The 13969-nt window shown below is 33.7% G+C and overlaps 1 protein-coding gene across 1 annotated transcript in view; it reads right to left on the bottom strand.

Moving 5' to 3' along the window:
- The window catches only part of LOC134531737 (nuclear pore complex protein DDB_G0274915), a 74573-nt gene that overhangs the window by 29439 nt on the left and 31165 nt on the right, over nucleotides 1–13969 (bottom strand). The window contains exons 6-9 of the mRNA XM_063367604.1: nucleotides 10941–11086; nucleotides 8913–9061; nucleotides 8036–8181; nucleotides 4994–7405 (exon numbers count right to left, since the gene is read on the bottom strand). Coding sequence (XP_063223674.1) covers nucleotides 4994–7405; nucleotides 8036–8181; nucleotides 8913–9061; nucleotides 10941–11086 — 2853 coding nt within the window. The remainder of the gene's footprint in view (nucleotides 1–4993; nucleotides 7406–8035; nucleotides 8182–8912; nucleotides 9062–10940; nucleotides 11087–13969) is intronic.

Genomic DNA, 13969 nt, shown 5'->3' with positions numbered 1-13969 from the left:
TTTCCGTTCAAACTATACTGACTAGGCCTGTGCAAAGCTTTGACTAAGCAAAGAAATCGAAGCTCTTTTTAATATTCTTTTTGACTTTGCCCCAGGAAATTTGCTATGTGTTTTATTTGAAGCGTCAGTTCTGATGCAAAGCTTTATGTATGATGTGAAGCTTCCCCTTTGTTGCAAAGCTTTAAAATATTGAAAGCCTAAGATTCGCTTATGAAATTTTTTTTTGTATGTGTGTTGCTTGAACAATATGGGCAATCAACTTACTTTTATGAATGTTCAATATTAATATTATGCATAGTTATTTTATATTTTTTATTGAATGATGTTATATATTGGACCAATCAGTTAATCACTTAATCAGTTAAAGCATACAAACATTAAACAATTATTACTTTTTACTTCAAGCCCATACTTTATAAAATAAGTGTAATACCCCTTCACCAAGAAAAATATTTGCAATTCAATTTGACTTAATGATTATTTTAATCATACAATTTGAAATTCGCTTCGCATCAAAAAACTAGCATCACACAGGCCTAATATTGACGTTCAATAATCCGGCTAAATTACTAATCAGGCATGGCTGTGGTCCCAAGCATGCTCGATTTAAGATCTTTCACTGTACTGTCTGCACTTTACTGTCCCAAACTTTTTTTATTCAAGTAAAAGATAGTTCAGGAATTTTTCTATGTTCTACATGTATGTTCTTTCTCTGCTTATGTTCCTCAATTGCATCTGCAATCCAGCTGAAGCATTTAAATGCTAACTAAAAAAATTTGGCCAAAGTTCAATAAAACATCTGTGATCAAGGAAATACAGTACAATTTTCTACATACTCTCATACATATCAAATCACATGTTTTTTTTTTTTCAGATGTGGTACAACTTCTGAGAAAAATTGCATCCAATATTCATTAAATCTATCCAAATCTTCTCTATAAAGGCTAACAACAATATATATTCTCCTAGAGTAAAATTTGATTAAGTTATGTTACAACTTATGGGTTTATGGGTCTCCAACAAGAGTTGAAAATTTGTCTATTTTTAAGGTTATTTTATTAAAAATATTAAAAAGTTATTAATAAATTACATAGCTTAGTTACAAATAAACTTCAAAAATGTATTACTAATAAGTATGTTCCAAGAAGTAATATGAATAAATTTCACTGAACCACTAAAACATAACCACTTACACCAATAGCTAATGTTTGACTAAAGGTTTAGCTATAATTTTATAGTAATACTTATATTAATTAAAGGCAAATCACACACTAATAGGTTCTTTTAAAAATTAATTTAGTTCATTTAAGAAAATGTATAGTTTTTAAGCTCTTACCAAACATACTGTATTATATAAAATAAAAACTTTTGTGATAATTGCAATTATAATTACATTTTTAAGTTAAATCCCTCAGGCCATAATTAAGCTTGTTTTTGAAAACAAATTTATTTTCTAACATATTTTCATTATACTCATTTCAATACCACATCATAAAAGTGCCATAACAGATTTTCTTTAACACTCAGTGTTCAACTTCCACAATAACCAGTTAATTATGTAATATTCAGTTTGCATTAAACTACAACTCTCCTTTTATTATATTATTTTCAATCTCGTCATCCTTCCACTAAAATGTTAGTGTTTCCTTTGATCTATTTAGAACACAAGTGCTTGTCAGGCACTGCTCCGACTGACCAGTCTGTCTGTGCCTGATGACGGGAGCAAATGTCAGTTCCCAAAATGTCGCAACTGTTTTGTCCTTCCAAGTCTACTATGTTTGTCACAAATTCCTGACTAACTTCATCACTGGACCCGCATGCACGTCGCTGTATTTTCGGTGTCTCCTCCAGATTATCTGTTTAGTATCATCTTGGGTTCCTCCCTGTCGCTGTTGTCCTAGTTTGTCTGTACATACTTATGTTTTTGTAGCAAGAGTCTCTCCGTTGTCAGCCCACAGTGATCGTCTGTGTTGTGATATCGTTCTGCCTACATATTCCTCCCACGGAATTCTCTGTGCAGTCTAAATGTTTAAAATATGACATCTGCCAATTTTGGCTTGTATTTATGTGTGTTTAGACATTCATCTTTATTTGTCTATTCTTCAGATTTTCTCAATGACATACAGCACAAATTAGCAAAGGTGTCTATCTAAAATAATGAATTAGGAAATTTAAATACAATAAAAAGGGTTTTCATTGCTAAGCAGAGGTAGTTACAGCTGATCAAAAATATATCAAGCATATTTAAAGCTGGCAAAAAAAAAGCACAAAGTTATCTTTTTTATCAATGTTTTAAAGATTTTACACTTTTCTGAAAACATCAAGAATACTTTTTTAAAGTATTGTCATATTTATGATATTATTTATTTTGAACCAAAATGTAATGTTATATTCAAAGTAGAATCATCACAATTAATGTCCGTTCAACCCATCTTAATCATTTTAAAAAATATCAACACAAGCTGACTGGCTGAATGCAAACAAGGTTGACAGGGGACAAAAAAAATCAATCTATAATAATTTTTTAAGACCTTACAACAAAATGGTTTTGTGCCCATTAAAAATAAATGGATTTACTCCTTACTTTCTTCTAGCTTGTTACAATTGTGGATTTTAAAAATCCTTAAAAATAATTTTTTAGCTGCAAATAAATGTACTGAGAATTATCTGTGTTTGTTAAAAGCAATTGTGCCAGTAAATTTCATTAGATATATTTTAGTTGTTTTCTAGATTTACCTGTATGTAGCGCTTTTGTAGCAACAAGTTTTAAAAATGGAACAAAATTAAAATATTTACAACTCTCCATTTTGTTCAATTAATTAGACTGCAATTAAAATATAGTGGCTCTGTTGGATCATACATGATGTCCATACACCATACTGACGTGGCTTTGTTCACATGTGTACTTTTTGCCAATAGTGCACCCAAATTGCAAACAAACAGAAACTAGGAATTCTCAAAACCAGAAGTTAATGCAACCAAATTTTTCTACAGGTGAGTGAAACCACAACTTCTGCAAATGGTGCCACACCTTGTACACCTGCTTAGGAGGTGAGGTGAAAGGTGCAGACGGTACAGTTGGGAGGGAATTATAAATTTGAATACCCAGTTTCATAACACAGCATTTTGATTAATTAATGTTATTTATAACAAAACAACATTGTGACATTGCAGACTCCTTCCTTTCCCAGCTATGCTGAGTAATCTTGTGAGATAGTAAGGCAGTATATCAGCTGAATAAATAGTTCAAAGTTATTCTGACCTAGTCTTGTATTTGCATTTTTAAATTAATCATTTTGTAAGTAATCTTGACATTTAATTATTTTATTCAGAAAAGCCAGTGAACTATGTGTTTACTCATTGTCACAAGGTTGACTAGGTTACTATTTATGTGTGGATTTTCAGTATTTTATTTCATTTGAATGTTATTTTTATAGCAATGATTTTACATGTGCATTTCATGTGTGTTTGGAACATTTCTAGAAAGTGAAGACAGTGGTTTCTGTGAGAGAAAGAATGATAACTGTTTAACACTGTTTTTTTCGGGGAAGTCCCCAGTTGATACTTTTTAGTGTATGTTTTGTACTGTGTTTTGTCGGCCTAGTCATCACTCAAAAGTTACCATATGAGGTTCCGCTGGTCGGTGGCTCAAGAATTTATTATTTTAATGTGATGGAGAGACAAATTTAACGGCTGTGGTCTGGGCTTCACCGATAAATAACTTTTTTCCAACATTTTATTTTGAATTTCATTCACCACAATTGGTCGTACCATGCTTTCAAAATTGTGACAGCAGAATATTTTCTTAACCTAAAATTCTTTCTGTGCCGAGCGATAAGTCATCATGAACTGTGTTGATTTAGTGAAATTGTGGACAATGTAAAAATAGTCTGGTAAATAAAAAATAGATCTACAATATTTGGCTATAAACTCTTTTACTTGAAACCTCACTCCAAATTCAGTAATAATCTTCAAAACACTTCATCTTAGTGAACAGTATCAATAAAAACCCACAAGACCTAATTTATTTTCTGTATGTACTTTATGTATGTGTATTTGGGCCAAAGCTAGCTGGTGAGGTCTGGATTGTTATAACGTGATTCACAAAAAAATCAACTTATAATAGTTATAACATCTAGGGGAAAATGACACATACAACAAATTAAAATGAAAACCACAGAGGGAGAAAAACAATGTTACACCTTCAAATAATTTTTAGATTCATAAAAATTATTTTTAAAAAATAGATCTAATATATTATATTTTAAAAAGTTAGTTCTCTTATAAAATTAAATGAAAACTTATTAATTATTATTTTTTACATTTTAACAAAATAGTTTCTCTTAAAAGCTCTCATGCACTGTACTTTCTATACCACATTTTTCCTACTACATCCACTACACACCTGTGTGCAAAAGTTATAAAAGGTACAGCCCATGCGAACAAAGTCGTGACTTAAATGAAAAATTAGTCAGCAAAATAACTCAATTTTTTCAAGCGAAAGTACTTAACAAATATTGATTTAGGGATATATTTTGAGATTGTGCTACAAAGGATGTTTTCAATGCCTAAAATATAAAATTTTAGGGCACAGTACAACTGAACCTGAAATGTTGACAAAAATTGGCAACCAGGTGACAAAAAGGTTATTTACTGTAGTGTCAGCAGGATACAAACTTGAAAATAGTTATTTTAACAATTTCTGCAGTTTTGCAGATGGATTAAAATAATCTAATTAATCAAAAATTTTCTTTCACAACTATCGTTATAGTAAGCTTAAACTGTAATATAATAAGTGAAACACATGCTTCAAAATTCGAGATATACTAAGTACTGCTCCATGCAATGCTAACTTACGTGACTCAAATCTGGAATGAAGGAGTTCCGAGAAATCTAAACATCTAAGACATCAGGAATAAAATTTACCTTACACCAACAAATACAATAGCACAAACTACAAGAATAGGCTGTTAACAATATTGTCGGTACCCACCGCCTGGCTGCAAAGTTCCGGGTGGCGTGGAACCAAACTGGAATGGTGGTGACACCTGAGTTGGCATGCTAAATAGTCCACCACCGGATGCTGCCTGTTGCTGTTGCTGTTGCTGTTGCTGTTGCTGTTGCTGTTGCTGTTGCTGTTGCTGTTGCTGCCCATTAGCATTGAAGTTAAACCCTCCTGCACTCTGGGCCTGTTGAACTTGGGTTCCAAATGGCGAGGGTTGCTGCCCTGCTTTTGACAACAGTGGATTTGCACCAGTGGCTTGCGGCATCTGCACCAACGAACTAGATCCAGGAGCCTGCGCTTGCAGAGTGCCAAATGAAGCCTGGGCTTGCTGCGCTAGTGTTCCTGCCCCCGAATTCTGCAATCGCTGGATGCCGAAAGCTGGCTGCTGAGGGGTGCCAAAGGACAAGCTCTGTTTCTGTGCTGCTGCTGTCTCAGACTGCTGAGACCGAATAGTGGAGAAAGGCGACTGAGTTGACTGCTGGGACGTGCTGAACCCTGAACCAAACGAAAGCTGGGGTGTCGTCTGTGGAGTGTTGAAAGAAAATTTTCCAGTTGTACTGGTTGGTGCCTGAGATGAAGTATTAGATCCAAAATTAAGAGTGATAGTGGCCGAGGTTGAAACTTCAGATGGATTTGGACTGCCAAATGCAAAACCGCCAACTTTTGGAGCTGAATTAACAGAACCAAAAGCAAATGGCATGTTTTTCGTGCCACCTGCAGAAATTTGGTTTTTGTTTGCATCAGAACCTCCATTAAACATTGCTGACTGTTGCTGTCCTGTTGAAGTGACTGTACTACCAAATCCATTGCTTTGAACTGGTGTGCTCACTGAAGAACTGGTAACGGTGGTTGATCCAAAACTAAATGCTGGGGCATTTAGTTTTGCACCAAAGCTAAACGGTTCTGTTGCTGCATTTGTTGTTGTCTGTGAAGTTCCAAACATGTTGCTTGATGGCAACGACACACTTCCAAATCCTGCAGCAGATGTAACTGGAACATTCCCAAAACCACCTGGAGTTGTCTGGGAATTCTCAAATACACTTTTTGGAGTTGTGTGAGTAGTTCCAAAGCCAGCTGACAATGTTGCCTGAACATTCCCAAATCCACTCGATGTCGTTGAAACACTACCAAAACCAATAGCTGATGTTACCTGAGACAATGGGAAACTTGCCAATTCACTGGCTGATGTTGCCTGAGTACTTCCAAATCCTTGTGTCGGTGTTATTTGGACGTTCCCAAAACTACTGGGTGATGCTTCAACTTTCCCAAACACACTTGTTGGAGCATTCCTGAATCCACTTGCTGATGTTTGCACACTACCGAATCCACTGTCGCTTGATGTTTGGGAACTTGCAAAGCCATTTGATGATGTCTGAGAGCTTCCAAAGATGCTAAGCGCCATGGATGTCTCTACTTTGTTATTGTTGGACGTGTTATTGTTAGACGTGAATTTGGGAAAAGAAAATCCTCCCAGACTTGGTGTTGGAGCCAAAGATGGAGATGATGTCAAAATCAACTGTGCAGAGCTAACTGAAGAACTTGTGGTCTGAGGCACAGAAAAACTGCTAGTCTTTTCACTTTTCCCACTACTAAGGTTTGCTGCTGAATTAGAACTGAAATTGAAAGAAAAACCTCCCACGTTCTTCTCACCTATAATATTTGGATTTTGTTTCACATCCAGAGGACTATTTTTCAAGTTATGTGAAAATGATGACGTAAGGCCAAACAATGGTTTAGAAGAACTGCTATCCAAGGTATTAGCAGGGGCAGCTGAAACTGGTAAAGATGTGGGAACAGTTCCTAGAGTCATCACTGGTGAAGATAGTACATTACTACTTGGTGTTCCCACATTAGTCTTCGATAGCCCTGGAGAAGCAATGGCAATAGAACTAGGAGTCGGCAGCACAACAGCTGACAAACTGACAGAAGACTTACTCCTCTGCAAATCATTGCTTCCTATCAATGGAGCCACTACACATGACCCATCAGTAATAGGTGTCAATGGTGAAGATGAGATGGAAAAAGAGTTATGACCAGACACTGCCTCAGAACTTGATACAATGCCAGCAGGAGAATCAATTGCAGAACTTCCACCCACAGTTTTCAAATTGAAAGAAGACAACTCTCGTGACCGCAAAAGTGATTGTCCGTAAGTGAACATTGATTGCTCACTGGTAACTACACTTTTAGGGGAGTTAGTGTTGTTTACGAAATTAAGGGACTCATTTTTATCCTTTTCTGCTGACTCATTTGGCACACAGGGTTGCTGTAGTGTGCTCGTAACAGTACTGGGAACAGATAGAGCTGGAGTCAAAGATGTAACTACTTGAGTAGGTACTCCGTCATGTGTGTTTGTTGACTTCTGCGGAGCCATCGCATTTCTTGCTTTGTTAACATCCACTGAAACAAAAACAAATAACTGTGTTTGCTTTGCAAGCATACTTCATTACCAAAATTGTAATAATATGAGAAGTGACAAATCTTAAATTTTGCTTTTGTACAAAATAGGCAAACATGCATTTTTGGTGTCCAGCCTAACTTTAGTAACAACACTTTAAAATTAAATCACACAAAATACTTTAAATATATACAAGTATATAAATGTTTTAAGTTGTAACTTAATAATTGCCTGTTTTAAATTCAAGGTTACTTACCACATGAAAAGAGAGTTTTCAGCTTAAAACAGAAGAGGGAAGGTATGTTTCAGAATTCAACCTCTTTCATGGGGGAGGAGTGTATATGGTGGAATACAATAATAAATAATAACAAAATGAAGTAGTACATCAGTTCTTATAAATAATATTTTTTAACAATAATTTGTGAGGATCAAATTACAAATGTTCTCTAACTACAGCTTATTGTTAGTTTTTACACAACATTAACTTGCTAGATTTTTTCCCAACATAATGATAATTTTACAAACTTACAATTTTTTGAAAGTCTCAGTAAAATTAATTCACTGCATGAGTGTGAAAATTTAAATTCTAATATGAAGTAAAACTTCTGCTATATTTCATTTCTGTTACTAACCTGTGCCAAATGCATCCCAAAAACTAGATAACCGTTTTGATATTGCTTCACGTTGGAGTTCTTTAGTATCAAAAGTTTTCTTATCCGAGTAGCTTTTTGGAACAGCTTCCAAAGACAAGTTTAAGTCTGCATAGGCTGTAGTTGGACTGGAAAAAAAAAAAAAAAAAAAGATGAAAAAATAATAACACACACATATACACACACACACGTGTGTCAGGCCTTCTCTGCAATAATGTTATAAAACAAATAGTGACTAATAAGTACAAGTATAAAATAAACAACTAGTTTATGGTTACTGAGGAAAAACTCATAAAAATATTAATAAACAAAAATAGATATTTAGATAATTATTTGTAATATATAGCAAACCAATTTTTATATATATATATATATATATATATATATATATTCTCTAGCATGACTGCAGAACTTGCTGCTCATATTAAGCATTTTAATAAGTGAATTTTTCTGCTTAAGAAGTTTCAAAAGTATCTCAAAGCTCAGTCTCATGAAATTTTTTTCCCCATTTTTGTTTCATTACTAGTATTTAAAGGCTATTTCTGTAAATTTATTACAATATTTCTCTTGCGTTTGTTGTTCTGTCCAATATTTCTTAACAATATTTCTGTATTAAGTTTAATATGTGCAAAAAGACAATACATGGTGAAAATATCTGGGACAAAATAACAAATGCAAGACAGATAATGTGTTGTAATTTACAGTAATACCAAGATAGTGAAATTAATATTCAGAGTTAGACCAAGCCTTGAACAACCAACATACTTTTCAATCAGCTTCTAATTAGTTAGGAGTACATTTACATTGAATCTTGCTCTTGTTTTCGAAAGATAAAACTTTGTTAACAGCTAATATTCACCTGCTTTCTTTGACAGGAGATTCAGGAATGGAAATAGGGACATCAAACAATGTGTAGTTGAACATCCGAGATTTCTCTGCAGATTTTTCCAGCTGCGATGAAGCAGTTTCATTTGGTAGACTACGATTAGCACCACTATCGCATACTTCCTGTAAAAAAATATATATTTTTTAACCAAAAGCACATGTTACATATTAGAGATTGCAGAATACAAATTTTCGAAGACATTCTGTATGTATTTACCTAAAAATAATGCAACACTGAATATAATGCGTCCCCGAACTTTTTGATTATGACTATATGGATTGGAAATCGCAATACAAGTACATGAAAATTATTGAAATTATTAAATTTATTCTATTTTTACTAGGCCCTTTTTGGTGCCACTTTAATTAGTAGTGATTTACATGGTCTCTTTTGAAATGCCAAGTGACACGTAGAAGAAAAAAAATTATGACTATAGTTCTAAAAGTGGCGGTTGTTCAGAAAGCAAAGAATGTGGTGATACATGCTGGTCTGGTAATCTGGGAGGGTGAAATGGGAGGGGGAGAGGCTGCCTTTACCAGCAGCCATAGTCAAGAAAAGCACAGCGAACCCAGTGAATAATTCTACATGCACTCTCTTCTTCAGCTTGCATCTCACATCTGTCACACCTGTGCAGAGGTTCAGGAAGCCCCGGACTCAAGTGGCATAAGTGATGCAGTTTACAGGCAAAGTGTGTAGTTTTTCAACCAAGTTGAGTTTTTGTGGTAATTAATAGTATTTAAGTGGCATTAGTGACACATTTCAGAGGTAGAGCCTGTAGTTTTTCAACTAAGGTTTTCCCAATGGCAAGATACAAGTTCACGATTATCATGCGACAACCACTTTTAGTGTCCACAGTTTAGGTAAAAATCGTAGCATTATATTCAGGTAAATATGGTACCTCTTTGGACACAGCCAAGGACAGATTTGGAAATTAAGGAGAAGGAAAAGGAGAAGACCCCTGCCCTTTCCAACTTGTTTTTTTTCCCCCCTTCTCGGTACATATAATGTTTTTCTATATTTACAGTAGAGAAGCTGATTTATTAAGTCAAAATTGAAGTGCCCTAGTTTAATAGTGTATATTTAATTTGCAAAGGTTTTGATTTTATTCTTGGAGGTGTTGCAGCAATTTATTTCTAAAAAGCCATAAGTAACTTTTTCCATATTTAGAATTTTGTAATCAAATTTAGATTGTACTCAAAAGTGGTTTGCTTTTAATTATTTTACATGGATATCATATTAACATGGTAAGTTCCACATTAGTATAAGTTGTTATTGTTTCTGGCACAGTTGGGACAGATTTTTGGTCTCAGAAAGAAAGAAATCAAGCACGTGCCCAAGATAAGTAGTTATTTTCTGGTTATTGTTAATGGGGAAAATCCAGCATGTAGACACATAACTGCGCAGCTAAGAAATCGTGTAAAGTCGCATACACGCAGCATGCTATTTTCAACAGCCAATCAGGACACTGGCATTCCCTAGCATGATATTGTTACAATTTATTAAAATGAAATAATAAATCGTCGTAAATGGATAGCCCAATTAAAGATTTTACTACACAGTTTTATTGATTGCCAACATTTACATCACTAAAAATAATCTTCTAAAAATGGGATAAATAATGTAGTTCTTGCAAACTACACAGATACTAGTGTTTGAATTTATTTCACCACCATCCAAATTAGTGCAATATCCTGCTTATTTCAGGGATGGCTAATCCCTTCTATTAGTTGCATGCAGTGATTACAGCTAATCACCACTGATAAGCTAAATAAATAGAAATCTTAAGAAATAACACATTCATATGAAATTTCATCTTCTAAATTGTACTTATACTTTCCAATTGATACTGTAGAGCATTATTTTAACATTGCTCTCTCACAAATCAAAATGGCATAAAACATAAAAAGAAAGATTTTCAGCAGTAATGCACAAACAATACACACTGCTAAAAACTAACCAGATGTTATACCAAAAATGCACCAAACATCTACCAGAGCTTACCAGATGCAGTTTCTCCCGAGTTGCGGAAGACTGGCCTTCTGTCACACTGACATCTCTTTCCTGATGATTAATGAAAACCTCAGGGCTGCTAACACTCTTCCTGAACACCTTCTCCTGCACGGGAGTGCTGCTGCGAGACCAATCGACTGTGAACAGTTATTTATTTAAATCATTACTGGATGTAAAAAAGGGTACAGGAACCCCTTTTATATTTAATTTTATAATTGTATTTCTATTCACACAAATATATAAACATGAACATTAAATAGTGGTAAAAATATATAACATGCAGGCCTACACTGACACAAAATAAATCACCACATGCAGCTGTGGATACACAGAATGAATCGTAACATTTCTATTGGTAGGGACAATATAAATAAGCATGCACAAAAATTTATCACTATAAACTTACTTAGCATCAAATAAACTGTGCACAATATTTCTTAAAATGTGTGTTAAAACTTGATGCTGCATTGTACAAGTTTCTTCACGATCCAAGGTTGGTTAACATGCTTTTGCTTATCAAACATTTTGCACATGGTTTGTGTGAAAAATATGTTACAATGATTACCGAAGGTTTGCAGTTGCAATTGTCTACAGTTGCTGCAAAAACCTAAAATGAATACAAAAGCTTGGGAAATGAGTAATTATGCTTCAGGAAAAAAGAACATGACTATTGGATTTAAAAAAATTGTTCTGGAGTGATGGTAGTATTGCAATAAAAATTTTATTTGAAAGGTGAGAATCTTTTGTGTGTGTTCTTCAGCAATGTCCCAATTCATTTTATTAATAATCTTTTCAAAATAGCATTTATTTTGGTCATTTCATGACCAAAATAATGGCACATCTGAACTAGGTATCTATTTATTTTAAATTCATGTCTCTTTTTCCTTTACATAATGTAAAGATGTTATCATTCACAGCTTATCTATACATAAAATATTATTTGTATGATACCTTAAGAGATGTGTATATACATAATATATTTTACTGAAAAATTGCTACATTTATTAGTACTTTTGTTGAAAAATGAGTTGTAAAAAAAGTATCTAGCAGACGTCAATACCAGGAATGTTGTTTGTTTTAAAAGACAACTTTAAAAGTAAATTAAAAATTTCCTACATTTATGTCCAGAACAAAAATTAATATAAACATTAAAAATATGGTTCAAAACTCTGTTTTCAAAAGTTTGGTGTGCACACACAGGACTTACAAACTGTAGCTTTTAGTGTTAGTATTTTATGGGATTCCTAGTAAATATTAGAACATTAATGAATGATGAGTTTTGGTTGCTGTAAACATTAGAGGTTAAACAATAGCGACATTGTTTTCTATAGTCTGCAACCTAATTCTTTCAATGCAGTATTTTTTTGTGTTATAATAAGATTTTTGATGAGCTGCAATAATACAAATTTACTGGTATTGTGCTTTGTGATTAATTTTGGGACAGCGAGTAACCTGAATATTTCTTTGTTCATAGTTCTTTGTTGCGGTTTACTCACTGTGGATATTGCAAGAATCATAGTCTCAAGAACGCATGAGTGCACATTTAGTTAAATTCGTACAAAGTTTAATAAACATTCTTACCATTGCTCACACAAAAGTTTTTAACTGTCTTGTTCAAGCCTTTACCACCACACACTTCCACTACACCGGGAAAGATGTCTTACTACTGCTGTCGTCGCAAGAGTGTGCACAGGCCTCAACAGAGTCGTGTTGGCTAAACCTGTGAGACAGCCTGCAGGTTGGTATGAAAAAATCCTTCCTCGAGATGTGACGCAAAAATAATATGATTTGGAGGAGATAAGCGCTGAAGATTCCCTCTCTACTGATTTACATACTGCATTTGGCAAGTGGCAACATAGTTAACATTCCTGCCGCAAATATCACCTTGGCAGCACTCATCTGTTTGCCTTTTTTCTGTAAATGTTTGCAAGAAGAGATCCCAAAAACTAAAAAGTTAATGTTTTTCCTTCAATGAGTTTGAGAGTTACAAACATTGTACCGATGTGTGGTAGGTATTAAATGATTCTGCACAATTCCATCCGTGTTTCAGTTGTATTTAGACCTTGTGTAACACGTACACGTGCTGATTAAAGAGCAATATTTCTAACCCTGTACTTGTCGGAAGAGAAACTTTGTTGCAATTAACTTCTTTGAGTTGAGCATTCCCAGATATCACAGACATAAATGTTGGAAATACATCTATCCTGTGAATATTTGTGTGTGCTATGGTCCAACTGTCATATTTTTTTAAGTAATATGTTTTGTGCACTATGCATATCCTTATAAAACTGCACATTGGTATTAAACAGGGTGTTAAATTTTAATTATTTTATAATAGAATTACTGCACTTTATCTTGATACAAAATAAGGTTATACAGGCATGGTTAGCATCTCAAACTTATGTCTTCCCTACTTTTTTTTATTAAAAAACCTTATATTATTATAATTAATGCAATATCTAAAACAAATTAAGACAAAAATTACAAAATTTCATACAGACAACTAAAGTAACTTAATAGAACTCTGTGAAAAATTTTATTAGCTCCTGACAAAAAATTTTTTTTTAAATTTCTGGATGCGAATTACACACATACTTTCTAGAATTCACTGACTCAAATGTAAACATTGCTTGCCACCATTACATTCAGACAGTAACACAAAACAACCGGAAATTATAAACTATTAGAAATGGCTCCAAATAAAACCAAAGACTTGGAAAAATCCTAAATCCTTGCTTTGGACGTGATTTTCGACAAGAATTTTATTAAAACACTATTTTGTTAAAATTCACTAAACATTTAATACTATAAAGTTTCCACACATGTTGAAAGTTCTACTTCTTCGGCTTTACTAAAATATAAACCTGAAACATTTTAAAACATATAGTATAACATTAAGTATATGACTGTATATTTTTGTTCAAACAACTGGAATCATTCTGTAAATACTTCCTACAAACAAACATTAACTTTAATTAGATCATTCATCATTATTATTTTATTATGTTATTAAAAAGAGT

The sequence above is a fragment of the Bacillus rossius genome, chromosome 5, assembly GCF_032445375.1.
Source record: "Bacillus rossius redtenbacheri isolate Brsri chromosome 5, Brsri_v3, whole genome shotgun sequence".
Lineage (NCBI taxonomy): Eukaryota > Metazoa > Arthropoda > Insecta > Phasmatodea > Bacillidae > Bacillus > Bacillus rossius.
The sequence above is the reverse complement of the archived record's forward strand: the minus strand, read 5'-3'. Positions and strand labels throughout refer to the sequence as shown.